This window comes from Pholis gunnellus (assembly GCF_910591455.1).
Source record: "Pholis gunnellus genome assembly, chromosome: 17".
Classification (NCBI taxonomy): domain Eukaryota; kingdom Metazoa; phylum Chordata; class Actinopteri; order Perciformes; family Pholidae; genus Pholis; species Pholis gunnellus.
Window position 1 is genome coordinate 13406115 of NC_136544.1, and position 27974 is coordinate 13434088.

Genomic DNA, 27974 nt, shown 5'->3' on the forward strand with positions numbered 1-27974 from the left:
GACATGAACTGCACTACAAAATCTCAGTTAGATGTAATAAGAATAAATATTGCCTTTAAAACATAATGAGTACTAACTCACCTGTATTTTAGGGTTCTGATAGGAAACATTGTGAATACGATCTACATGCGGAAAAGAGCAAGGCAAGCTGTATTTATAGCACGTTACTCAAAGGAGAAAATAACGTTTATGTGATGATTAAGGGAATTAAGAGAAAGAAAATGAAAAAAGTTCCTTATATTTGGTCAGCAGATATAGTTGATGTTTACCGTAGTATTAGTTGTGTCTGAAGCACCAGTGTCCACTAGATGGATCCCTTCACCACTGATCAGGATCTGTAATAATAACCTCGAGCTTACAGGTGGCTGTGCATACAGACGCCTCTGAGCTCAGTGGGGATGCATCCCTCACCTCAGCCCGCCAGGTGGCAGCCTGTTCAAGCAGATATTCTCAGAATAAACCGGCCGTATTTCGGATGGACCGGCCAGCAGTAATACGGTGCACCTGGCGGATCTGATCCAGGGGTAGGTTGTGTCTGCAGTTTTTGCTATATAGTTGTTAATGACATCAACCTGGAGAAGGATAGCCTGATTTTGCATTTGAGCGGCGGTGTTTTTACCTGCTGCTCGTTTGTCTGGTAGCCTTTAATAAAGCTTCGTTAGTGCTGTTTGTGGAGGGGAATCCGCGTCTCATAGGCTGCAACGCCATGACGCAACTCACACTCTCCTGCTGCAACACAATGAAATATGAATCACCAGAGCACCGACGATGGGGACGCTTCTATGGGCAGTAAAATAGCATTTAAATGGTGAAAGAGAAGGGGGGTGTGGCAATGACTATCCCCCATTCACCAAAATAATACACGCCCAGAGCTCGTGCATTTGTGGCGTAAAAAAAAAAAAAAAAAAAAGCAGCCGCGCGGGGGGATCGGGTTTGATCAGTGTCTGTCTGACTCTCGCTGGGTGCACAGGCCAGCCAGCCCCATCGGCAGCCCGCCGCGCTCCGTCCCTCCGCAGGCTCCCGGCGCCGCACACAAAACGCGCTCCACGCAGGGATCCTCATCGCATTACGCAGATTTCAAAGCCTGGATGCAGAGCGGACCAGTGGCCTGCCCGTGAAGATGCGATAACTACGGTAAGATTAAAGGTGCGTTTTGCCTTTTTGTGTGTCTCTCTCCCCCCCCCACCCCGGTTTGTTTTGAGCATCAGCTGTTCAGTCCATGGGTGTATTACAGTGACAGCCGTAAATCAGCGCAGTCTCTGAGGAGGACAAAGAGGCAGGATGGAGCCACGGGAGCCGTAGCTTTAAACATTTGTGGATTCTTAGTGTTGATAATAGAAAAGCATGAGCAGCCACCACACGAAATGAAGCTGTCAGGATGCTACAGTCTACCCGGTGTACTGTGGTGTGTGCTTCCGTATTAAAGCACATTTTCTGTGTCTGTTTCAGATGTAACATCCTCCGTGTTTGGATAATGTTGTCTGTCACAGCTGTGTGGACTCCTGTGGTTTTAATGCACTGTGTAGGCAGGCGGCAGATGGATCTGTGGCTCTTTATGGTACCCTGCTGTGAACTGCAGGTCTACATGAGCTACTCATCCCTCTCCTCTTGGTCCCCCTTTCCAGTAGCAGGCCACAGCATCACAGCCACACGGGACGTCATCGATCACCCCAGACTTTTATCTGTGTGTCACCTAATCACACCAAATCTCCCTCTTTATTCCAGGGATAGACCACCATAGGCCTGGACAATGTTCCTTATGCCTGTCGGATAGTTTAAAGGGACTTTCCTGCTCAGCATCCTCGTCTGAACTGGTTTCTGAAGGAGTAGTAATGTGGCTCTTAATACAGATGTGTGATTAAATATGTTCTACTACATTATGTGGAAATAATCGCAGGAGTTTTGCTTGACACTGACCTTGTTTTTTTCCTCTTATCGCCTATACCACTCGTATGTCCCATTTAAATCTGATGTCGTGGCTGTTTCATGCAAGACACACGTTCACAACATTAGCTAACATCTGTTGTTAATTCACAGGGAAACAACTGTGGCTGGTTTTGAGAGTAGATGACAACAGTTGTGCGTTAACCATTAAACATATGTGTGTCTCTCTGTTTCTCTAGGCATGTTAGCAACATGACTGCAGGTTGTGCTGCAAGAGGAGATTGAATGCCTCTAAAATCTCAAGGTGAGACTTCTCCTCTCCTGCTTTGACCGTGTGTTTGTGTGTGTGTGTGTGTGTGTGTGTGTGTGGGTGGGAGGTGGTAGTATAGTGTTGGAATTGATCCAAGGCCTTGAACAGCAGCTCCTTGCCTCACTTTCTTATCTCACCCTAATTCTCTCCTTCATCTGGACCTCTCTTACTCAACCCCAAACCTCATCCACATATGTAATACATGCACGGGACTCTGTCTGAATGCAAAGACGTGCGTCTGTTTACATTTTTTAATTCTGCTTTTATGACTCTTGACGTTTCCCACACTGAGGTGTGTTGGTGGCTGAAGGGGGTGTGCATCACTAAGTTGAAAGGGAATACTCTTTCTTAGGCCTAATTACACAAATTGCTGTGAGGGTAAAAGCAAACAGTGGCAGCTGAACCACCTGAATAAGCTTTTGTTTGTGGTTCAAATATGAACAAAGAACACGTGTGTGTGTGTGTGTGTGTGTGTGTGTGTGTGTGTGTGTGTGTGTGTGTGTGTGTGTGTGTGTGTGTGTGTGTGTAAAGCTGAAGAAGTCGATGTGATTGGATAAGAGCCCTACCTGCCTGCCTACCTGTGCACACTCTGCCCGTGCATTCATTGCATAAGCTGCTAGCCTAAGAGCTGTGAGTACTAACAATAGCGTTGTTTGTTTATGTTCATACTGATCATTTTGTGGGAGTGGCTTTCAGAAGGAGGCCTGAAGGTAGACGGGCTGTCAGTGTTGCCGACTTGGCGACTTTCTCAATAGATTTAGTGACTTTTGGAGCTCAGTGCTAATAGCGACCTTCATTGGAAAAGAGTTGGCAGCACCGGGCTGGGATTTTTGGTTGGACAATTAAAAAGAATCTAGCTTCTACTGCTACTGTCAATGATGATACAAAACTGAGCCAGATAAAACAATGTATATGTGAACTCTTAGAGGTCCCTGGAGGATGAATTAGACTAAAGAATGGGATATATGTGTTGTTGTTTTGAGACGTGAAGTTGAGAGAATATTGCGTGTTCCAGCTAATTCTTGTTAGACCTCAACTTCTCCTTATCAACATAGAAATTAATGATTTGTCATACTGTTGCAGACATCTGGCTCCCCAGACAGGAGTTTTGTTCTGAGGTTGAAAGCAGATTATTACACGATAAGACGAAGGGCAGAGCCAGCCTTTAGCAAAGTCTTTAATAAGAGACGTAGCACCACCAGCTTTGACTTGATGTGTTTTAACTGCTCTGACTGAGCTGCAGGTACTCTCGGGCCAAAAGTATGACGACACATCTTTTGATATACCTTTGGTCTGGGTCAGTTTTTCATGGTTTGGTTTGTCCTCAGTCCCAATTCAATTGTAATGGTACAACATATGACATGTGATATTTTAGCAAATGGAACACTGCGCTCCGAACTTAGTTTTGGGAAGGCCAATCCTGTTTCAACATGACAATGCCTCAATGCACAAAGCGCGATTCAGAAAGAAATGGTGGTTGTGGTGTGGAACAACTTGACTGACCTGCACAGAGCCCATCCAACACCTTTGGGTCGAGTTGGACCACCTGCAAGCCAGACACCAGAGCTAGAGATGCACCTTTACGGATATCAGTCTGATACTGACTCAAAAAGCCCGATCGGGTATCTTTGACAATGGGCCGATCTGGTATCGGATACCATTATTTTATTATATAACAATTCAGTACATTTACATCTGTTTGTATTTGTTACACCCAGTCACTTCCACACAGCGAGGCATGCAGCTTATTAATTAAACACTGGTATTGGATCGATGCTCGGTATCGGTCGATACCCAGAGCACTTACTGGTGTCCACATACTGTTGGCCATAGATTGTCAGTGTGGTCTGAGTTCTGCGATACTGATGCTGCAACAAGCGTGACTTTGCTTATGGATTTGTGTGAGAGATAACTGACACACACAGCACAATTTTGACGAGAAAGGACACACACACACACACGCACATGCACGAATGCATTCACATGTTATGTTCATGCTCCATATCCACACGCTCAGCGCTAAAATTAAAAAAGCCACTGGCGCTCGTCACTGTGACGTGCGTGAGCACTCGCTGACCAGCTATTGACCCGGATATGAGTTCAATAAAGGCACACTGACGAAAGCACATTGTCGACTCAACAGCTGAGAAAGCTGGAAAAATAAGTGTTTCTGTTGAAGATACATCTGTCTGTGCTTTCTCTAAAGGGAGATAGAGAGAGAGAGAGTAATGGGTGGTGCTTTCCTCTTATTGCGGCTGTCTTACCAAACAGGAAGTTAACATTACAGAGAAGGGAGGAAGCCTACACACTGAATACACACTTGTAATGCACACACTGTGCAAGCCAGAGGTGCACTTCACCCGTGCCAAACCAAAACCAACAATTAGTCATACTGACAATGTTGTTGTTATTGTTATGTCTGTGTAGCCAAAGCCTGATGTATCTTATTCTGAAATGCCGTAGAGCTCCATTGTCAAAAACGGTTAACTACACAGTAGAGAGTTGGGGTGTAATGCTACATTGATGTTGAAAGATATATCAATTCAATGCTCAACGATCCAATATCATCTGTGCAAAATGAACACATTGATACATATAAACAACGTTAAGATACGCCTTTACTTTCAAATTTCCCATGGCAAGCTTCTTCTTTCAGAGCCCTCTGATATGATTGTCAAATCACATTTTAGTAGCTTTGTGTGAGTTTATATAAATGTATGATTGGGATTGCAGGCCCCTGAAGTGAATCCAATGAAATCGTTTCGTGGCCGACTATGTGACATCATAGCGTTGCCAAGAGTCTATTTAATATTGTACCGTGATGAAACTTGGGATTTCCAGAACTAGATAATTGTTTTAAAGATTTACACCTTCAGTAGGAACCAATGGGCTTGCAGCTGAGTGCCACAGACCGGTTAGTCAGAAAGTGTTGGACGGACACATTGTTGTGTGAACAATACTGTCTCTATCAGCCTGTTTTCACCAGATATGATTATGAGGTTATGTATTTCTCATTCACAGAAGTATATGACACTTGAGGTAAGGGAAGTGTCACCGGCTCCTAGTTATATACGTTTATTGACAGCTAAAGTGTACGCTAACACGTTACTGTTGCATCCATTTAAGTTTGGTTTCCGTGAGATTCTGCATGTGCAGCCTTATCTCGAATGACCCTCAGATGCTATCTGACAACTTGTTTCATGGTTGTTCTTCTTAAGATGGAGGAAAGGATCCGTCTCTTACTTACCACCAGCGCCGCTGCCTTTTTGAGATCACAGACGCAGAAAGTTCGATACAGCAAAGATTACAGGTTTCCACACGCAGAGCGCGCTGTTAGAAATACACCCTTTGTCATTTCATGTAACTCATACGCTAATTCTGCTCAGTGTCTGTGCTGATGCATCTATTGTGTGGCACATCACTGTCAAAAACAGGGGGGGGGGAATTAATGGATAAGATATTTTGAGCTGCTTTCAGCGGCCTCGAATCTTCTAATGAATTCGCTCTGGATGTCAGTGCTGCTTCTAGAAATATAGCAGGAGGTAAATACGGTGCACGAGCATAAATGTACTTATCATTTAACAGGTTTCTTTTGTGTTAACACCATGAGAGCTTGCAACAACTTCACACAGCGATCCATGAATACTAATTTCACAAGATTCTTTTACTTTCTTCCCTGATTAGCCTCAGGCTATTATCTCTCCATCCTCAATTTCACAGTCTGTCTACGATGGCTCTCGATTACTGCACAGTATTCCCTGCACTCTCTCAATTCTGAAAAAACAGCCCCACTGAAAGAAACCCGGCCCGCTTACTCCTGTTGTTCATACTGGATGAAAGCAAAACAACATTTCTAATGTCCATACACTCTCTGCCCCCCCACGCCTCCCTCCGTCACTCCATTCATCATGCAAAAGTCTGGATTATGACTAACACCAAACCCTCCGGCGGTTTGCGGGCTGTCAAGTAGCTTTTACACAGATTATAAATTCCTTAATATATTTGGATGCCCGTGTGTTTGTGTGTGTTCAGTCAGGGCTGCGCGTTCCTCCACCTTTTGATCCCTTAAGTGTCAAATGGGGTTAGTCGGCACCAGACATCGATATTCGATGCAAATCCGCTAATTATCGTAGCAGAGCGTTAAACCTGTGTGACGCTTGGGCGATTCAGCAGCTCGTAAGAAAACAAGTGCGTTTATGTCTCACAGAGAAGGAGAATCAACAGCTGAAGATGTCAGGAGAAAGTGTATTGATCAGCCATAATTAGAGGTTATTAATTGATCAAGTGCTCTTTTTGTCTGTGAGCACAGCTAAAGGATGAACAGACACACTTTCTCTCTTGTCTTTCTCTCGCCTCAAAAAGGTAGATCTAAGCTTCTTCCATTCTCTTTGGTGCTTTGGTTTAGCGCCTACGCATCCTACACACACACACACACACACACACACACACACACACACACACACACACACACACACACACACACACACACACTGAGAACCGTTCACTGAAGATTTGAACAAACACTCCACACACTCCGAGGAGACCAGGGTTGTACAGTGAGGAGGAGCTGCCTCGACAAACAAAAGGACGCGGGGATAAGTGCGGAACAAGATGAAAGCTTCACTGTTGGCATGGCAACCACCAGATGATCTGCATGGCAAGGTTTGATGTTTGGCGAGTTGACGGTGGATTCTGGGTTAGAGACGGAGACGTGGAGAAAACCGGTTTGATCCAGCGGAGCTGCGTGAGTGCTCTTTATCTCCCCGACTGTTGTTTTATTGTTGTTGTTGTTGTTTTTTTAAATTCTCCTTTTCGTCACGAGATTCAGAGCAGCGGTGCTCGCCGTCAAAACCTCCGCTCAGTGTTTCCTCTGATGCTGCGCACGGTGCTGTCAAGTCGATGTGCTCAGACCCTGGAGCAGCGCTCTGTGTGTGCACAGTGCGTGTGTTCAGGTGTGCATTTGGAGGTTTGAGGTCTGTTGCTGTTACGCAAATCTATTGTTCTAACAGGCTTATTGACACGTCACACAGTAATGGTGTCAGTGTTGTTCAGTACATATATATATATATACATGTATGCAAATTATAATTTGAATGTTTTATTGCATTTTATATGATTCATTCTGTATCCAAGGCAAACAGCATTTAATAATAGAGATCAAGGAAAAGTTGCTTTTGTTTTGTATTGATATTCAATTCTATTGAGTGGAGCTGATAAGATAAGTCAATTGGCAATTAGTAAAACATTTAGTGGCAATGATTTTACAAACCGAAAATCCATTTTAATCAAAAAGAACGTGAAGTGGCAACAGCTTACTGGCTCCAGTTTCTCAAGTGTCAAACGTCTTCTTTTTCAGTTAAATTAATATATTTTATTTTTTTGGACTGTTGGTCCGGTAAACCAAGCTCAGGGAAACTGTGATCACTTTCCCCTATTTTTCTGACATTTTATAGATTTAATTGATCAATAGAAAAGCAATTGTCACTTTAAATCATAATGAAAGTAACCACTAGTTGCAGCCCTATTCTTGCGTATTGCCATTGTCATCCTACTTTCAGTTTGGTCAAACCTCACTGTGCTCTGGCTTGTGTGTCTGCTGTGGGAAGAGCAGTCCTGCTCAAAACGTTATGCTTGCGTCACTTTACATCTTTTCCTGAAAAGTCAGTGATCTCTCCTGAGGCTCTGTCCTTTCCTCCATGCACATCCCTTTATTCCTCCATCCAGCTTTATTAAGTGGCCGGCCAGGTGTCGCGGGACGAACCCCTCGACAGCCTCGCTGAGCTATTTTAAGAACGGCTGCTTGTGTTAACTTGTTCGCGGTCAGTCAGGTGTGAGTTTCTTTGACTTCTGTGGTAAGTTAAAGAGATGTAGTGCGGCCTTAGATTATGTGGCAGTGAACCCTGAAATCCATGTTTAGCTCTTCTTGCTCAAGTGCCTGTCTTGTCTCATTGTAAAACTCTTATAGTCCCCCCCCCCCCCCCCCTGCATTCCTTCATAAGCATACGATACATTTACAAATATAAGTGTGCAATACTGCATATGTACGTGGTATAACCAGGGTGCTGGTGATGACAGGGACCAGTGTTCCCTGGAGAGAGCAGTGGAGCGTGAAAAAAAGGCCTGTGTTGTGTTAACCTGTTGTGTGACAAAGGACCCTCCTCAGCCTTTGTGTCTTTTTCTATTTATCTCTCTCTCTACCTGCTTTAGGTGCTCTCTGCTTATTACCTGGCTCCCCCCCTCCCCCCCCTCCCTTTTGTGTCACTTTTGTTTGCATCCAGGCAACTGCACATCTCATGTGACTAAGGAGCTAATTTCTGTGTGTGTGCTTGTTAGAGTGCACGTGTGTGTCTCTAGGCTGTTAGTGACAATCGACTGCTCCATCAGCCTCTCTCTCGCTCTCTCTCTGTGTGTGTGCATCCTGTGTTCATCTTGAGTCTCTCTGTCTCACCCGATCTATCACCCCGGTGTCACCCACCCCTTTTAATGCCTCGCCGACTTGTTTCTTACTCGACTCGCTCTCCATTTTCCTCCTGCCCCCATTTTTCCACACGGTCATCTGCTCAGTATGCTTCTGACGCCGGCCTTCATTTCTTTTTTTCCTCATTTTACTTTTTCTGTTTGATCTTCCTTCTGTGGAAACTTGGCACGCTAACTCAACATCCTTCAGCAGAGGTCACGTCGGTCTGTCCTCGACACCCGCTGACGCGTCCAATCGCATCAGCACCCTGTTACTTAAAGAGAATCATTTAGTAGTTTGGGTCTGGCACAGATTACGGTGGCCTGAATTGGACATAATGGGGAAGTTCTCAATTGAACAAACACAGTAAGCAGGAATCCAACAGCAACACCCACAAAATATATCGTAATGCAAATAATCTGCAGCCCACATCGTCCTCGTCATTGCAAAGATGTGGATGTGTTATTTCCATCAGAGGCTTGAAAAGTGGGTTTTTAAAAGCCTAAAAGCTCAGCACCTGCTGAAGTAACTGTTGAGTCATTGGTATTGATCCATGACTTACATTAAACCCCATAACAGAGATATTGCGGCCATTTTGTGCTAAAAGGTGTTGGGGATTACTACCTCATATGTGGGAGAGGAAACGGTTGTATGAAGCCTTTTGTGGCTCCAGAGGAAGCTGCGTGATGTCTGATAAATATGACTCAACCGGTGGCACTTGAGTCATCTCAGCTTGAGTCATCTCAGCTTGAGTCATCTCAGCTTGAGGCTACATTATCCACTGCCATAACACACCCAAGACTTCAAACCAACCTGTTTTATTGTTGGTAATGGAGGCACCAGACTTAGACATGGAAGAATAACAAAGAGAAATTTGCTGCTTCTGCATCGTTTTTCTTCTTTTATTTTGACATCCCGAGTCAGACGATGTTAGGAGTTCAATGCTAAATTGCTGTAGGACTCTTTTTAATGGACGTTTTTATTATTATAATGTTCATTTAGTCTCTTTCTCTTTCACCTCCCTCTCTCTATTAATTCAATGAGTTCTATCTGTGATTCATACAGAAGGAAGCAAAGTCTCACATACCAATGTTACAATTTATTCATAATCAATAGACATGACCTCTTATGCAGGTATTGAGCATGACCTATTGATTATAGAGACGTAACACGCAACGTGTCATACTCTGAAAACCACACCCACCGCAGGGGAAAACGATTGGCGCCACAATATGCAATGGACTGAAACAAACAAACATAATGCTAAAAACATCAGATTTCATTTATATAATTTAAACACGGGAGTTGTATTCAAATGCACACCTGTACAGTCGTTATGAACGGGAATATTATTTTTCGAGACCAACTATTTTTTTTGCTCCAGGCTGTAAAAATGTTAATTTCTGCTGTAAAGTTGGGCATTTTAACATGGGGGTCTATACAGAGATGGACCCACTTTTGGAGCCAACCTTAAGTGGCCTGTTGATGAACATTTTGGCACTTCCGCATACTTAACCCTAACCCGCATGCTTTAGCTTAACTTACAGAAAGAGTCGGCCTTAAACTGAAATTTGGACAAAATGCTTGTTGCACACTTCGGCATACTGAGTGTCAGGACACACAGTTTTCCCATTCTTCATTCTGATGCCTCATAAAAACTTAGTTCAGGGTTCTGAACCGGTCTGGCTGTTTCCTCTTCTTTCTAGTCTCCGTGCTAAGCTAACTGGGTTCTAACTCTCTCACCTCTCTCAGGGTGTGTGACAGTCCAGAAGTATCTACCCATCCATCAAATGCAGAGAGAGGAGAGGGAAACCCTCCCTGAAAGAGAGACTGATAAGAAGGCACATATGAAATTTAATGCAGCATCTGTCACACACAGTGTATCAGCTAGCAGGAATAAAAGAAGCGGAAAATAAAGAAATGCTGCTTTTTGAGCAGCTGGAGGTGTTAAATCAATTAAGCGCGCTTCTTGGCTCTTCAAAAATGGAGTAAATTGGTGGTTTTTCAGTGGTTCATTCAGCTGAGAGCAAAGAGACTCATTATGCTGAAGGCGGCACACACTGTTGACCATAAATACATCTCCATCTCTCTCTCAGCAGCCACTCTGTACCTCCCTCCTCTTCACCACTCGTCCTCATCGTTTTTCCCCTTCTGTGCCCAGTTATGAAGACGCATGTAAATTAAAATGGTGTCAATGTATTTCAAGTTCAAGCAGGAAGGGATTACAGATTGTGGATAAGGAAATGTATCTATTTTCAGATATCAAATATTACAAAAGAAATTCTATTATATTTTCTGCTTTTCTCTCCGGTCCCCTGTGTTTACTTTGCATCCCTATTCTTTCTCTGTCTGTTCCCCCTCTTATATCATTCTTATACACTGCTGCTTTTACCCCCCCCCTCCTCTCTTCCCTCCCGGGGGGGGGCTGGCCTTAGCTGATTAGAGTGGCCCTGCTTGCCTTGATTAATTGGATGCGTCTCATTGCCAGACTCCTCTCCTCATGCTCATCCAGAAGCGGCTAAAACAAACACAGAGCTTTTTAATGGCAGTGGTGCACCGATGACAGGACGGAACTAAAACTGTGGGCGTGTCGGCAAACATTGTGCAGGTTGCATTTTATTCAACCTGAAACTAGACGTGTTTCCAATATGTCATCTATGTTTTAGCTCTCATATAGCCTACGATTTGTTAGGCTGTATATGAGCCACATTCATTCAAATTAATGTAAAAAAAATGTCTTTGAAGTTGTATACAAGTAACTTTTAAATGGTTATAAAACAGTTTCAAATGAATTCTAATGCCTCTATATGACCCACATAAGCAAACGAGACCATCAGCGAGAGGATTAGCTAGTTCTATACTCTTAATGCTTGTCATCGGGGCCGATGAAATCAGATCAAACTATTTACTTTAGACTCCAGCGGGTCCACCGGCAGCAATCAGCCCACTGCTGACAGACCCTGATCCGGCTTTGTTGCCACCTTCGACCTGCAGTTGAAGCTTCGCCTCGCAGCTCCCTCGGCTTCCGCTACCGCTTTTGTCCACTGCGGGCCCAAATCAACACAAAACTTCTCCAAAGTAGCTTTAACTGTATCGAAATGTACAAGGAAATAACATAGAAGAAGTAGGAATCTACTGAAAAGTTATCTTTACATCCCAATGTAGCGTAATGTAGAGAGCTAAGACAATTTCAACATTTTTTATAATCAACGTGGGACTTCAACTAACAACTATTTTCACTATCGATTAATCTGGCGATTACTTTCTTGTTTAACTGATTATCGTGTTGTCTATAAAAATGTTCTGATGAAGATCCTTTAGACCGAAAGCTTAAATACAGTCTATGTGCGGATATCTATTCTATCAGTTCGAGATTTTTGTTACTTCCAGCACCTTATTTAAGATTATCCTTCAGTTGCTATGAATTATGAAAGAAAGGCACCACAATGTTGTATTTAAGAAACTGGAGTAAATATTTGGCAGTTGTGCCAAAATCATTGTCTTACCTTTTCAGTTGTGCATGCATGTGGACATTAAGGACACAAACAGAACACAACAGTGCCTAACATGACACTTTTAGAATCTGAGGTTTATTCATCAGTGGTACGGCATTTGCATGGTTCGGTGTCTTTCGGCTGCACGCTCCTAAAACCTGTCGCCAGGAAAACGTGGAACCATCCTTCTCTGCTCACCCTGTCGACCTCCACAATGCTTTAATCCGTCCTTCAAGCTTCTATGACGATCAGCAGCGACTTCCATCTCCCCGGCTCTGTCTCCCCACTCATTTGTCTCCTCCCTCCTCTCCCCTCTTCCACCACTCTCTCTCTCTCTCTCTCTCTCTCTCTCTCTCTCGCCTGTGTCATCCTCCCCATTTTCTCTCTCTGTCTCTGCGTTCTTTAAGTGAATCCCACTTCAAATACAAGCTTGTCTCTGAAAGGTCGTCTGCAGCCTCTACAGACCCCCCATGGCTCTCCATCTTTCTTCCTTTTTTGTGGCTCTCTCTTTTCCGTCTCTCTCTTTCCTTGTTTTCATTCGATCCGCCGTGGCCCCCCGAGCACGGCCGTGGCAGAAGCAACACACGGACACAGAACCCACTGTAGCACAGCCAACTGAAAGGCTGGCTGGGAAAGTCAAATGCTCTGTTATTCCATCCCAGCAAATACAATCTCTGGAGATGCGGTGCCAACCGGAGAGAGCCCCGAGGGACATTGGGGCTTTCTCAGAAATGCAGACAATCACACAAGCTAACTGCTCTGTAGTTTCTCTCCCCCTTTCATTACAGGACATTTCTATCAGCCGTGCAGAGTGACTGTGTGTGTGTCTTACTGTGTGTGATTGTTTAGCCCTGCCTGTTTGATAATGCTAACCAGGGATGATGGACTCAATGCGATGTGGAGGAACAAACGGGCACAATAACTCAATAACAACTTGAGGCCTCATTCATTGAAATCACTGCATGATGAATGACTGTGGTTCCGCTTAGTTGGGACCCAACAATAGACGCCTTGTTCCTGTGATCACTAGAGCCTAACTGCTGCTTTGTTGTGTGATTATGTCCTGCATATTGTTATATGTGGGTGGGGGAAGGAGGGTTTGTTATATTTATGTATATGTTTATGCTTTTTACGAGCCCGTAATGCACAGAAATAATGCAATACATGACAGTTATAGCCTCAGTAAAATATTCAATTTAAGGACTAAATGACAAACACAAGAAATTAAATGAGCAGTATCACAACAATAGTATAGCTATTAATATAAATGAATAGAAATACCTTTTTTTGTTGTTGATTGAAAGCAGTGCATTTTGAGGTTCATCATTTTAAATTTCAGTTTAAAGCTGCACTAATTTATATTTTTATATGAAGAAAGAGTTCAATGATTATGTATAATGTGAAGGACGTTACCACCGAGAATCAGTTCCCCCCAATTATAGAGAGCATTTTAGTATCTTTCAGCTCGTTGTTTTGGATTTATGGATCACAACTTTACTGTTTTGGTTCGATCTCACAGCTCTCATTTATCACCATATCCAGCAGCAGCACTCAATGGAACGGAGGTACGCTAACAGCTACATTCATAGCATCAAAGTATTGGACATCAATTATCCAGGTGGCCAGAAACATGACTCCAAATGAATGTTAACGTTGCTCTGTATCTGCTGGATGGGGGAAAGAAGTTGCTTAACATATTAGCCACATCAACTTTCTAAGGTGACAATATGTCGCTGTCAATGTTGTGTTTTTCGGCTTGTTGCACTGCCACCATGTGGACAAAATAATCAACTTTATGTAGTCTTAAGTTGAATAATAAGGATGTTTTTGCATTCGCTCGTCAGAGAAGCGGCCTTCCTTTTTGTTTTCTCCTGTCTCGTCTTCACCATCTCACAGCATACAGCCAGCTGCAGTCTGCCTCCCGTGGAGGGGGGGGGGGGAGTTAAATACAGCTAAAGATGCTGAAGGCCTGTCTCCTCAAGGCTCATGTGTTCTGAAGTAACCCATTAATCATGTTGCTATAGCGGGGGTTAGTGAGTGAGTAGGCTGCTGGTAAGACAGAGAGAGGCCAGGCCTGAGAGCAACTCTGTCTGTCAGCTAAAGCCTTGCATAATGAGGGCTAATGGATCGGAGAGCATGGACATACCTGTCCAGTCTACTCACATTAGGATGAATAGAGAGCTGCAGGGCTGTTCTCTTCTGTCCTATGTACCGTATATGTGTGTGTGCGTGTGTAGATCGTGTAATCTCTGAAGTTATTTAATCAAATTGCTGATTTGCACTGCAATTTGTCAACTTCCTGGCTTGCGCCGATGTTTCACACCAATGTTCCTGTGGTTATTAACGGTGTACTCTCTCTTTGTGTCTCTCGCAGGCTGTGAGCCTTGTGCAGGGTGGTGATGAGCAGTCAGGGCAGCAGCGGCAGGGGAAGTGGCCAGCATGCTGACACTCCTCCCCCTCGTCACGCCCCCGGACCCAAGCTGCAGGTGCAGCGCTCCCTCTCTCGTGACACCATCACCATCCACTTCTCTGCTCTGGGGAAAGAGGAAGACGACGAGGAAGAGGAGCTCTACGGCGTGCCTCCTGGATCAGCTGGGGCTGAATCTGAGCTCGATGGCGCCGGGGGGCTTCAAGGTCTAGCAGCTTCAGGGGCTGATGACCAGTCCGTCGCCACGGGCTTGGAGGCAAAAGAGGAGCTGCTGTTTGAATCTGCGGGCGGCGAGACCTCCTCTGGAGCTGCTGTGATCCCTGTTTCATCCACCACCTTGTCTGTGCAGCCGTCTGACCCACACACACCCTCTCCAGCCATGACTATTATCCCCAGCTCCACGCAGCCCCACCTGAGCTCCACCCCTCCTGCCAGCTCCTCCTGGCCCTCTGAACGACCCTCAGCCAACCCCCCATCCACGAGCTCCAGCTCCTCCTCCCCTTGCAAGTCTGCAGCGATGTCCTCCTCCAAGCCTTTCCTCAGCCTGGTCAGGTCCTTGTCCAATGACGTCGAGTCTCGAGAAACCGCCCCTGCTCCCGCCACTGTTACGCCATCGCACGCACGCCACCGTCACTTAATGAAATCTTTTGTTAAGTCTCTTTCCACGGACACGTCGAAGGCTGAACATCAGGAAGGGCCTCTTCACCACTATCTTCATCAGCAACAGCAAGTGCAGCCGTCCCAGCGGCCTCCACCTCGCAACATGCAGCTCTTTAAACAGTTCTCCCAGCCCCGCTTATGCTCCAGCCCCGTCGTTGTCACACAAGCCGGCGGAGACTCCAAAACAGCGCCCTGTTCCCCCATCACGTCCCCGGATGGCAGGTCTTTCTTCAAGGTCCAAGAGGTGGAGGCCAGGATAGAGGATACCAAGCGACGGCTGTCCGAGGTGATGTCAGACCCCCTGCAGCTTTTTAGTAAGATCATGGGGGATGAGTCTGGCGTGGGATCCGTTGCTACTCATCGGGCCAAATCGCTGTCCTCGAGTGCGTCAGAGCTCAGCGGAGTGTCAGCGGTAAACGGACACACGGAAGGTAACAACAACTATAGCATCAAGGAGGAGGAAGTGGCAGAAGATGAAGAAACCCCCACGGGGAAGGGCCCTGACTCAGTCTTCTTCTCCTTTCCGTCACTGGCACCGGCCCCAACCCTCACCCAGGCCTCCTCGTTCACTTTCCCCAAATCCCCTTCCCTCACTCTGGGCCGCTGCTCTATGTCGGCCCTGGTAGCTCGACAGGAAGACGAGGACTTCTGTGAACTTTACAGTGAAGACTTTGAGTTATGTACCGATACAGAAACACCAGATGGGGACCGTCCCACGTCCCGGCAGCCCCATACTGGTAGCACTGGGCTGTGTAGTGAACTTGACTCAGAGGAAGAGGAGGAGAACGAGGAGGAGGAGGAGGAGGAGGAGGAGGAGGAGGAGTTGGAGTCTGTGCCAGTGACCGGCCTCATCTTCCTGACACAGTTGGTCTACTGGTATATAGTCCTTCCAGTGCCACCATATGTATGTGCGGTGGTGCATGGGATAGTAGCTGGGTTCATGTTGGCCTTGCTGGTCCTCTGGCTGTCCTCTCCTCGACGCTCCTCGTCAGCGAGGAGAAGAGGGAGGCGGAGGATAAAGCCCTGGAATGTGTCCCAGCTGGATATCAAAGAACCGGGAACCTTCAAGGTGAGATAAAGCCCGGCCTAGTTTGGACCTGCTGCTATACGACTTCAAAATGTAAACTCCTCAAAGACCTTGGCTTTTGTAGCAGGTGTCCTTGATTCACTGGGCTCCAGGACTACTATCAAGGTCTTGCTCCGCTGCGACATAATTAATTGCACATTTAAAGATGCATTCTTTGCGCATACTTACAGGAGAGTAACAGATTTTACGGAAAATTTGCATAAAACACCTTGTTCTACACGGCCAAGAGTCAAGATAACCTATATTAGATTTATGCTGCAGTCACATGAAAAGGTTATCCACACGCAGCATATCAATTTATTGGACAAGAGCAAGAAAGTAAAATGAGTTGAGGCCGCCAGAGAATACCGGGCAATGGCAACGATAGATGGCATTGCTGTCCAAAGTATAAGAATAATGACATAAAATAAAATAATTATTATTTGTGAACAATACAACATAACCATAGCAACATGTTGTAATGAGTGTGTGTTGGTTTTCCCTTGCCGTCCAGATGACGTTGTCCGTCTGCCTGATTCCATGTGAATGCAGCATTAGTCTTTACAGATTTTACACATAGTTGATAGCGTGTGTGTGATATTTGCCTATGGCACTGCATTATATCTTGCCGTGCCTTAAGTGAGAATACCATACAGAGCACAGAATGCAAAACTTCTGTGTTGGTTTACTATCAAGCATAAGCTCGTTGTAGGATGTCCCAATGAGCTTTTGTTTTGTATCTTTACACTACATTCACTTTCGCTCTAGCTGAGCGTTGAAATTTCCCCTGTTGTTTCAATTAAATTGGCTTTGCTCACAGAGCCTCCTTCGGGACTGATAAGGTGGGCGGCTGGATGAGAATTAAAGTCTATGCAGCCTCACGAGGACCAGCAGCAACATATCGGGGTTTTAGTACACTTTTTCTCCAGTGATGGCGACAGTTCGGCTTTGAAACCAAACATTTGAATGAGAACAGCCACCGCATTTGCCCTCTGTTCTCAGTTAACCTCACTCAGTGCTGCAGAAACTCTGCTCAAAGAGAAATGTTAAGTAGTTTGAGGGAGTTATGTAAGAGTTATGTAGTTGTGTGTTAGTGGGTAACGAGCTGTTGCACAGGAGAGCTTTATAGCCAGAGGGCACAGCTGTTCCATAAGAGGAGCTCTGCGGTTGTGCAGAACATGATACACACATTTGAACGATGGACCCCAGAGCACACGAGTGCAGGCCAACAGCATCTTTCTCTTCCTCCGAGGATCAACTTAAAGGTTTTTCTTTAAAAACTCTCATGTAATCCATATCAGCTGAAAAACATCCAGTATCATTCAGCCTTTATTCACTAGTGGGCAGTTGCCTGCCTCTCGCTTTCTTTTTCAAGATATCATTTTGAGCGGAATGACTTTGAATCCTCATAGGCAGGTTAAAGGATGCTTTCTTCTGTCATCCCTCAGACAACATATGCACAATAAACATTTGGCAGAGGAAAGTTCAAACATAAAACTTGAGTGCATGGGTAAACATTATACAATATCAATTCCCCAGAAGCCACATGGAAGCTCAACTACTGAGAGGACGCGTACCGCAGAACCATCTGTGTTTGGCTGGGAGTCTGATGTGTGTATATTTGCTGTGAGTCACTGTCAATTAACACTCCTCCCCTCTCACCCACCACCTTCGATCTCTCAGGGCTGGATGAATGAGATCCACAGTTACGACCCGGAGATGTACCACGCCACCCTGACCCACTCCGTTTACGTCCGTCTAGAGGGCTCCGTCCTGCGTCTGTCCAAGCCCCACCGGAACATCTCCCGCCGGGCCACACACAACGAGTCAAAACCTGACGTCACCTACATCAGCCAGAAGATATATGACCTGACGGACAGCAAGGTGCGCTGGTTGTGGGTGTACGTGGCTAATGACAAATGCAAGAGAGAAGCTGGTGTGTCAGTGTTTGTGTGTGTGTGTGTGTGTGTGTGAGGGGAGAAATATATTTGACGGTAAGCCTAACGAATAGTGACAGCAAGCACACGTCCCCTCATATTTGCCTTTGCCTGAGTGCGTGTTTGCTAATAGGTCAAGTTCAGTGACAAAACTACTCATTTTCAGTGTCACACAGTTGTGTGTAAACATAGCGTGAATATCACAGGTCACTGACCCTGTACACACAACTTCCTGTCTTGTGTAGTAGTGTGCTGACTCGATGGTTTTGTAATTCTGAAGGCAGGGCAGTAAAAAGACGTTCCTTATATCGTGGAGCAAAGGAGTCATTATGGCTGTCCTCATCATGCAGCAACGCTTCTCTCGGAACTGAATGGCTCCCCAACGTGTCATTTCTGCATCATTATTGTGGATGTTTAGTCTTGAATGTTACCTGCATTTATAGAAGCTGGATTTCTGTTAATAGTTTTCCCCAAACATGCATTTTTCTGCTTAGAGTCAAGGTCTTATTGATTAAACCATTGTGAGCCACGATACCTCCCCCATACTCTAAAACCACATGGCTCCACCCAGGCGGCCTCCGGCTCTGGAAAAGTGAAGCCAATGCTGAAGTGCCTTAAACTTGCATTCTTTCTAATAAGGGGCCGTCTCCTGAATGACCCTACTTATGCTACTTCTCACTTGATTTATTACCTCAGTAAACATTGTCAACACGCGTTTATGTTCTCCATCGCATAGTTTCAAGTCTTCTTCAATACAGAATGATGTTCATTTAGTAAATTATGGTCCCATTTACAGTAAAATAGACGATAAAGCGGGGTATGCTTTAGGGTGGGGCTACCTTGTGATTGACAAGTCGCTAGCGCTACCAGAGCTGTATATGGCGTCTCTTCGTTACTCCTCCGCGGTCCAAACATTCATGCGTCTGATTGTGTGACCTCAATCTATATGCCCCCCCCCCCCCATAGATCAACCTGGTGCCCCAAAGCCTGGCTAGGAAGAGAGTTTGGAACAAAAAGTACCCCATTTGCATTGAGCTGGCCAAGCAGGAGGACTTCATGTCTAAGGCTCAGGGAGAGAAGCCCGAAGCTGGCGAGGAGAAATTAACGGGCCTGTGTGAGAAGCTGGAACGAACGGACAAATGCGAGAAAGTTGAGGTATCGGGATCGGCAGAGGAACCCAAAAGGCCAACCTCTGGAGGGGGGGATCTGACAATCTACTTGTTTGGGAGGACGGGTCGGGAAAAGGAAGAGTGGTTCCGGAGATTTCTCCTGGCGTCCCGAACGAAGTCCGAGGGGAGAGGTGGAAGTCTGCCTGGCATCTGCAAGAGTGGTGAGTTTGACACTGAGCTATGTGCAGTATCACACACACACCGAGACGCAAACAGCCATGCACAGTATGTGAGTTTATCTGTCTCCAGCACCCTTTCCACACACTGCATTTGCACCGACACTTCCAACAGTACGGAACAGACATTCTCTTGAGTATGTAACTGCACAGCCATCAGATCTGTGCATAAGCCCCCGGCTTAGGGACTGACAATCCCCTCAACTAGCGGACAGATGAGTGTGAATGGGTCAGCAGGATTACATGCACAGAGAAGCAGCATATTACACCGTTGGTCTCCACTGTGTGGGATATAAGCCTGTAAGGATAAGGCCCAATTCAAAGGGAAACCGGGTCTAGTGATAAAAGGGGCAGTGCAGGGTGAACAGGAATACTGGAAAGATGATTTAAATATCAAGCCTGTTTTGTGGATATACATAGCAATTATGTTGAAAATGACTATTTCAGTGCTAATATGAGTCAGAGAGAAGATGTGGCGTCATCTGTTGTAAAGCACGCTGATTCAGAGTGTTGCAGAAATGAATGGGGGGAAAAGAATTGACGCACACTATCCAAGGACTTGAGCATGCATTATGTATGTGGAATGTGATGCATTGATTTGTATCACTGAAAATGTTGTTGATGCATAATTGTATCGCATTAACCTCCCCTTACTCATCACATCCTGCCCCCCCCCTCCACTTTTAGCCTTCTTGTCCTCCCACAGCCGCAGTAGCAGCACCCAATCTGGCGGAGGCCTGGAGGCTGACAGCAGGAGCAGCAGCCGGGGAAGCCTGGAGGAGCTGTCTCAGTCTCGCCACAGAGAGACCTCCTCTGCTCCCTCCTGTGGCTCTGCTGGAGGGATGAAGCAGAAGATGCTGTTGGACTATAACGTCTACATGGCCAAATATATCAACCCCCAGGCCACACAGAGAAGCCCAACTGCCACTGACAGCCCTGGTCCCCCAAGCCCCGAGAGCAGCCCCAAAGCTACAAAAAAGGTAGGAGACCGACCAACACAAGGCTGGAAAGAAATAGGCAACAACCAGGCGAACTAGTCTTTTGGGACTCCTGGTCATGTCACTTGGTCATAGATGAGCTTAATTATTTGAGTTAATATTGTGAATTTGTACCGGGGGAGGTCATAAGGGGCAAGCCTGTGTCATGTGGCCCACCAACAGGCTAATCCAGCCATGGAAGTTGATGAGCCTGCATCAACCCCAGGCTTCATATAGACTGTTATTTTACTTGACCAGAACCGTTGAGCTTAACTTTATGTCACAAAGGTTAAAGCTATACAGTACATACCTGTATGTGGGCCCTTCAGGTACGCAGGACCTCCGAGGAGCCTGTGGAGCATGTGGAGCCTGAGGCCTGGGTCAACGCTTTTGTGGGAAGGATGTTCTGGGACTTCCTGGGAGAGAAATACTGGGCCAATGTAGTCTCCAAAAAGATCCAGATGAAGCTCAGTAAGATCAGGGTGGGTACTGGTGCTAGCGTGCACAAACATACATGTACTGTCAGAAAACATTTTGTGTCTCTTATGATTGTGTTTCATGTCTGTTTTTTGTCTTAGCTGTGAAGTCAAAATGTTTTTTTTTTAACTGTCTTCCGTGTTTCAGCTGCCATATGTTATGAACGAGCTGACTTTGACAGAGCTCGACATGGGCTTTTCCATCCCTAAGATCCTCCATGCCTCCAAACCCTCTGTGGACCACCAAGGTAGGAAGAAAATGTTGTGTTTTCCACGCAGCGGTGGTCTCAGATTTTCTTATTTGCCTGCCATCCTCCATCCTTTATCATAACCCAGGCCGTTTATCAGTCCTCCCTCTTTCCTTTGCGACAGAATTGTGAGACATGCTCTCGTTTTTTCTTCCCCCCTCAATTCATCCATCTGCTTCACCTCCCTCTCCTACCCTTCCTCCATCTTCCCTTAGCTTTGCTCCTCTTCTCTCTGGGTTAAGACGTTCCTCCTTTCCTCCGACCCGCTCTCCCTATCTCCTCTGGAGCCGAGCCCCTCTGCCTCGCTCTATTAAGCTCCAGTAATTAAACTTCACGTCTTGGGTCCCCCCCATCCATTACTGAGACACTGACGGACCCTGCCCGCCTGCCTTGAACCCTAGCAAAGGGATTGGTTGGAAATCCAGAGACAATCCAGAGATGTGAGGCATATTTATTCCTACCGAGGTGGCAGGATTGGGGAGAAAATGAGAAAAGAGGAAGAAGGGGAAAAGAAGGGATGATGTTGTTGGAGTTGTGTTTCAATCATTAGTGGTGCTTTAGCAGAGAGCAGAACACAGGATCAGGGTTTGTCCAATGACTGTTTGGTCGAATTTCATCTTCCGTGTAAAGATATGAAAGCACTGAACGTGTAATATGTTTTACTGTTCAGTTGAAGCAGCCAGTCATGAGTCATTCTCTTGTCAGCCACATTTCCACGGCTGAGTCTGCAATGCCCATTAATGTGTTCTGTCTGAACCTGTACACCCACAGAAGTATACTCACAAAGCATAATCAGTTGATCCCGGCACATAATTAGTCCGTCTCTAGAAGTGCTGCGCTGTAAACCCGTATCAAACAGAACAGGATGCATTTGCTTCGATAGTAACATTCCTAATTTCATATCCTGTTGATATTTATTTTCTCTTGTGATGATGATAAAAAGGAGAGTGAGTGAGTGCTTCCTGACTCCTTAATGTTAAGAGGACATGATTTGATTTTCAGTGTTTTCACTCTGCTCCAAGACCAAACTAAATGCACACAAGCTTGTGTATAGAGCGTGGCTTTACTGATGTAATTAAATATCTCGTTTTATTTAAATAGGGTTTGGTGATATGGCTCTGTGAAACGGTGATGCTCATTGTTTCTGATCTAGCAGTCGTAAAGAAGTAAATGGAGAAAAAATGTCAACTACGGTGTTTCTGCAGGAAAAGAGAGGTGTTTAACAAAGTCAGTAGGTTGCGTCCTCTTGGGATCGTAGATGTCTGTACGTAGTTGTATGGCAGTCCATCCAATAGATCAGCTATGAATTGCAATAACTTAGATTCAAGGCAATATCTTGTCTCATATATATTATTGCTGTTACAGTAATCTATTTCACAGTTTGATGTCGAAGCACACATATGGTTTGGTCTGCGGTTCGGGTACAGTGTGAAATGAATTAGGCACTCCAGACACTCTCCCTCCTGTGTGTCTCGATCTAGACAGAGACAACGAGACAGTGTCCAACGTGCTCTGACCTAATGCTGTCATTTAGCTTCTCTTTCACTCTGCGAGTCACACTCGTACAGATCAATGAGCATTTATGGGGAAAATGAAGAGGAGGAAGGAGCGAGGCAGAGGAATAATAAACAACACTTATCAGTACTTGACGTTCAGACTCATTGAGCAAACAGCAGGGGGGATCTGAATCTAAATCGTTCTCCCGTCGCCTCCTGAGAAGTGTAATGTGTAAACAGGAAGTAGCCTGATACAGTAAGCCAATAAGGAGGCACCGCTGCCCCGGGGCTGACCTTTCCCGTGTCTGCTAGAGAACAGGACTTCCTCCTGGCAGCTCTGCAGGGCACCTCACAGCAATTAGACACCACGCAGGAGGTTCTTGTTTATTCACAGAAATAGCATTTAGAGTTGGTCTCTTTTGATGCTGCTGTGGTATTGTTGGGGATGTAAAGTGATTTTAATATTGAAACACAATATGTCTGTGTGGTTTCCCTCACTGTCTGTCCAGGTCTGTGGTTTGATCTGGAGGTCTCGTACACGGGCTCCTTCCTCATGACGCTGGAGACCAAGATGAACCTGGCCCGTCTGGGGAAGGAGGGCGAGGGGCTCGGGGAGCACGGGAAAGAGGGGTGAGGCTGAAAATATCTTACGGAGTGGTCGTTTGTGTTTGTTTTTGTCATTGTCTTATAATACATTCTCAGTGACTATAGGCCAAAATAGGATGACTGAAGGATTAGGTTTTTGACAGTTCTGAGCTGGAGATGAATTGAGTAGATTTGCATTTATTAGTAGTCAGATCTGCTTTTTCAGAATTTCCTCTTTTCCTCCCTTCTCTTGATATACCAATCCTCTCTCTGGACGCATACCACTGTGGATTTGTCCAATGGCTGGTGAGTTTGGGAGTATATGCCCATAGCTCTGGATTATAGTTTCCTTTCTTGAGTGAATCATTTGAGATTAATTCCCTGTGATTTAATTCACTAGGGATGCATTTAAAGGGAATTAGTTTTTAACTGTTAACAGTTCTGTGCAAAGCCATTACAGCCTGTGTGTGTGTGTCATTGTGTGTGTGTGTGTGACAGGCCCAGGCCACGGACATACTGTCTGGCAGACAGCGATGAGGAGTCGTCTAGTGCCGGCTCATCGGATGAGGAGGACCCCCCAGAACTCCTCAGTGACAAAGCCATTCTTCCTGGAGCCGAGGGGTGAGCGAATGTCTCTTTACAACAAGCTTGTCACGTATCCGAGTTGAAAATGAGCCGAAACAGATTTGCGCTGATGTGTTGAAGCAGACTGTTCTGCCCTTTCAGTCCACCCACCCACTCAGGCCCACACGTTGGAAAGCTTGCTGCTGATTTAACTTAGCACCCGGTCACTCCCCTCCGTCGTGGGCGCTGAGTAGCAAGAGATGCTGTTATGAATAAATAATGAACCTGACTCACTCCTTGCCTCCCCTCCTCCTCCGTTCCCATCCTCTGCTCACGTAGCTACGTGGGAGGCCACAGGCCCAGCAAGATCATGCGCTTTGTGGACAAGATAGCCAAGTCGAAGTACTTCCAGAAAGCCACCGAGACGGAGTTCATCAAGAAGAAGATGGAGGAGGTGTCCAACACGCCCCTGCTGCTCACCGTGGAGGTGCAAGAGTTTCGAGGGACGCTGGCTGTCAACATCCCACCTCCCCCCACGGACAGGATATGGTACGTTCACTTCCAGGGAGGAGTGCAGTAAAGACTGTAGGATGTAGTCAGTTAGTTTACAGCCAATCATGGTTTGAGAATGTAACTCAACGCCCTCTGCTGGGCAAATACAGACATGCACGCAATGAAAGAATATAAAATGTTTAATCACTATTAAACCAAGTGTTCTTAATATTTACAATTAAGGAACACAGGTGTGTATTTTTATTAAAGATGTGCAATGTTACATCCTTAAGTACACACTGTGTGCTTTATACGTTTAATTATAATTACTATCTTAGTAGAACATCATAATGATCCTCTTCATCAGCCGTGGTTCACTCAGTCAGTCTGAGGGATCCCCAGATGAGTAAAAGAATAAGAAAGAAAACATATATTTCTGTTACACAAAATTATATGTGCATTTTGTTCCTATTTCTGCTTGTGAATACTGGACACTTTCACCTCCTTTGGCTTCTAAAAATCCATCAAATTAACTAATCCTAGATGTGAAAAATCACTCTTTGGCTCCAAACTCATTTACACACTGAGGCCATGATCTATGACGAGGGGTCAGAAATCGACTCGGCCTCATTTTAAGGGGTCACAAGCCAAAAAGGTTGTGAACCACTGATCTACATCATCACCCTGATCTTCATTTATGTCACACATTTCCTCAATGTATTGAATTTAGTAGAATAATCCAAAGATGCCTGCCTTCATGTCGCATGTCTGAGAATGCAGACTGCTATTCAGCTTGAGTGAGATGATGTAATTTGTAGACATGAATGTCTCCTCTTGGCTGTCAGGTATGGTTTCCGGAGTCCGCCTCACTTAGAGCTGAAAGCACGACCCAAACTCGGCGAGAGGGAGGTCACTTTGGTTCATGTGACGGACTGGATTGAGAAGAAGCTGGACCAGGAATTCCAGGTAAACACTGAGAAAAAGATGCAAATGCTTAGTCACGAATATCATTTCTTCTCCTCGTTGATTTAGTTAGTAAGTGACGTCATATTTCATGGCGTTTACTAACTTCTGTGTGGTTTTAAAAACCTCTGCTGCCTGACTGAGAGGCTGAAGGTTCCCTCAAGGACAATGTGCTAAACTGTTAAGGGAGAGAATTTAGGTAATAAAAGGGGACTTTGGGATTAATTTATGGCTGGTCACCTACAGGCACTTCAAAGCAATGGCTTTCCTACCCCTCATATATTTCCAAAGTAATGACACGCCTGCCTCTAGATAACTGCCCTGAGGTACACCTGCAAGCTACTATCCCTGTCAGGTCTACCACACATCTACATTTATCCCTGCCAGACTCCTCTGGGGGTTATTATTATGTACCATCCCCCTAAACCATTCCTCCAGCAAAATACAGTGCTGCAGCGCTCACTGTTGTCATTTGTGAGTGAGTGTAAACATCTGGCTTTCAACAAATGCCGAAACTCCGGCCTCATTGGTTCCCAGACATAAGAGTGCAGGGTTGGATACATGTGGGACGATGTATTTCAGGTCTGTTTTTCTCCAATTCTTGTAAGCAGATTTACTCTCATGCCAATGTCTTTCTTTGGTTTGTATTTTTAGTTACAAAACTATGTAAATTTGTAGTTTCTGCTCCATTCGCTTCACTAGACCGACAGCTTTTTGAAGAGGAAGACTTTGCTTTGTTGCTGTGCTTGTCCTCCCACAGAAAATATTCGTGATGCCAAACATGGATGATATATGGCTACCCATAATGCACTCTGCCATGGACACACGTTCAAATGCCAACTTGGTTACTGTGACAAATGATGCCTTGAAGGACCCAGAACCCGAGGAGTCTGAGGTCTCCGACATGTGAAGACTGCTGTTCAAAGTGGATATCTTATCGCCATGGTAATGTGACAGGTCCCCGCCCCTCTCAGAGACCCACGGGTGCAGCAACGTGCCGGACCAACTCTCCAATCTTTTTACCCACGTTCCAGTCCCATTGTTGCACCACCGGTGATGTGCATTCACAAAACCGGAAGTGTTGGCGAGCTCGTAATCATCTGTGGCAACTAAAAAACAGGAAAACGGAAGAAAATTGTGACTCATAGATTGTCATCCAATCACACAGCTTTATTTGTGTGACATCAATTGTTATGATTCATCCTCTGATGAAATACAATACATGGGGCATGTCGAGACCGTTTAACGAATGTGTGTGTGTGTGTGTGTGGTGGTGGATCGACAAACAGCCATCAGATTCAACCAGAAGAACCATAATACCTGTGATGTACAGCCGCACCAAACATTTGCAGAGTGTACGTTTTTCAGCGACCTTTCTAATCTTTTGAGGGAATAATTCCTAAAACTTTGGAGATGGTTTTGCTGAAAGCCCCTGCATCTATTGACACACATTTCACAGGGATATTAACTCATTGGTCACCCATCCACAGCGCTGCCTGTGCCAGTCGCCCGGCACCTTTATGCAAACAGATCAATGGCACTGTGTCCATCGAAGACACTTGGTCAGTTTGAATCCACTATGGACACCGTCATAACGTACAGCCTGTGTGCTTTTAACCGTGTAGTCGGGATTAGAGCTAAATCTGACGTTAGAGGGGCGATTTACAACATATCTGCAAACACAGCAGCTGAACATTACCTAGGTCTGATGAATGTAAAAATAGGAATGCAGCTCCCTCGCTGTGCAAGGAATCGTTCATTCACTGACGACGTGCTTCTACTCAACATGCTTCAAGACTTCTCTTCATGTTATATTTAGAGCTGTGCAAAAGTAATAATTTTCTGTTTTTATTGCCAAAGCAATCTTTCAGTCCCGTGTGTAGGCTGCTGTATGAGGTGAACGGTGACAAATAAGCAATCGGATGATTATCTTGTGTTCCTATTGCGGCCACTCCAGTGATGGGCAGCCGAAGTTTGGGCGGCAGGAGTCTGAAACCCTTTTGAGAATACAGTAACACATAAAACTATTTTTGTGTGTGTAAAGATTGGGGAAACACACCCACCCTTCCTGTTTTATTTGAATAAACATACTGGATATTAGCCATATTATTTAATGTTGTCAGAAGACATCCAGCTAATGAATGCTCTTTGTTGTTGAATTATTCATCGATTTGCTGTTTTCTTTCTGTACTGTACACATTGAAGAGGAATAACATTAAACTAGAACAGCAACTTTGTAATCTGCCAAGACGCCCGGCTGCTTTACAGGCGACTATTACTTTACATGTTTTACATTGAAATGTGTGTGTTGGCAAAGTGTATGAGGCAGAAAGTGCCTTTTAAAAATAAACATTCCTCCGTAGTGAGCCACCACATCTGTTGCATCAGTCGAGGATAGAAAGTGTTTGTGCCATTACTGTGTCTGTCAAGACATGCCCTTTGTTTTCACAGGTTTCAGTGTTGTTCATTTGCACAGTGATGAAAATATCAAACGTTGCTGTTGTGTTCAGTGATGTCACAGAATGTTACGGTTCTGATCGTTGTGGATCAATAAAACCTTTTGCTTGGAAAGAGTGTGGGTTTGTGATTGTG

The 27974-nt window shown here is 45.3% G+C and overlaps 2 protein-coding genes across 2 annotated transcripts in view; both read left to right on the forward strand.

Annotated features, from left to right (window-relative positions):
* axin2 (axin 2 (conductin, axil)) overlaps positions 1 to 1118 on the forward strand; it is a gene marked incomplete at its 3' end in the record, with an annotated part of 33715 nt that extends 32597 nt beyond the window's left edge. The window contains exon 6 of the mRNA XM_079177307.1: positions 971 to 1118. Coding sequence (XP_079033433.1) covers positions 971 to 1118 — 148 coding nt within the window. The remainder of the gene's footprint in view (positions 1 to 970) is intronic.
* On the forward strand, positions 1034 to 27933 carry tex2 (testis expressed 2). Its single transcript, XM_079177386.1, has 13 exons — positions 1034 to 1134; positions 2124 to 2188; positions 14520 to 16302; positions 17983 to 18183; positions 19203 to 19566; positions 20269 to 20561; positions 20888 to 21040; positions 21183 to 21282; positions 23288 to 23408; positions 23868 to 23984; positions 24267 to 24476; positions 25265 to 25385; positions 26143 to 27933. The coding sequence occupies exons 3-13, from the start codon at positions 14545 to 14547 to the stop codon at positions 26290 to 26292; spliced, it is 3588 nt and encodes a 1195-aa protein (XP_079033512.1). The 5' UTR covers positions 1034 to 1134; positions 2124 to 2188; positions 14520 to 14544; the 3' UTR covers positions 26293 to 27933.
* The last annotated feature ends 41 nt before the right edge of the window (positions 27934 to 27974 follow it).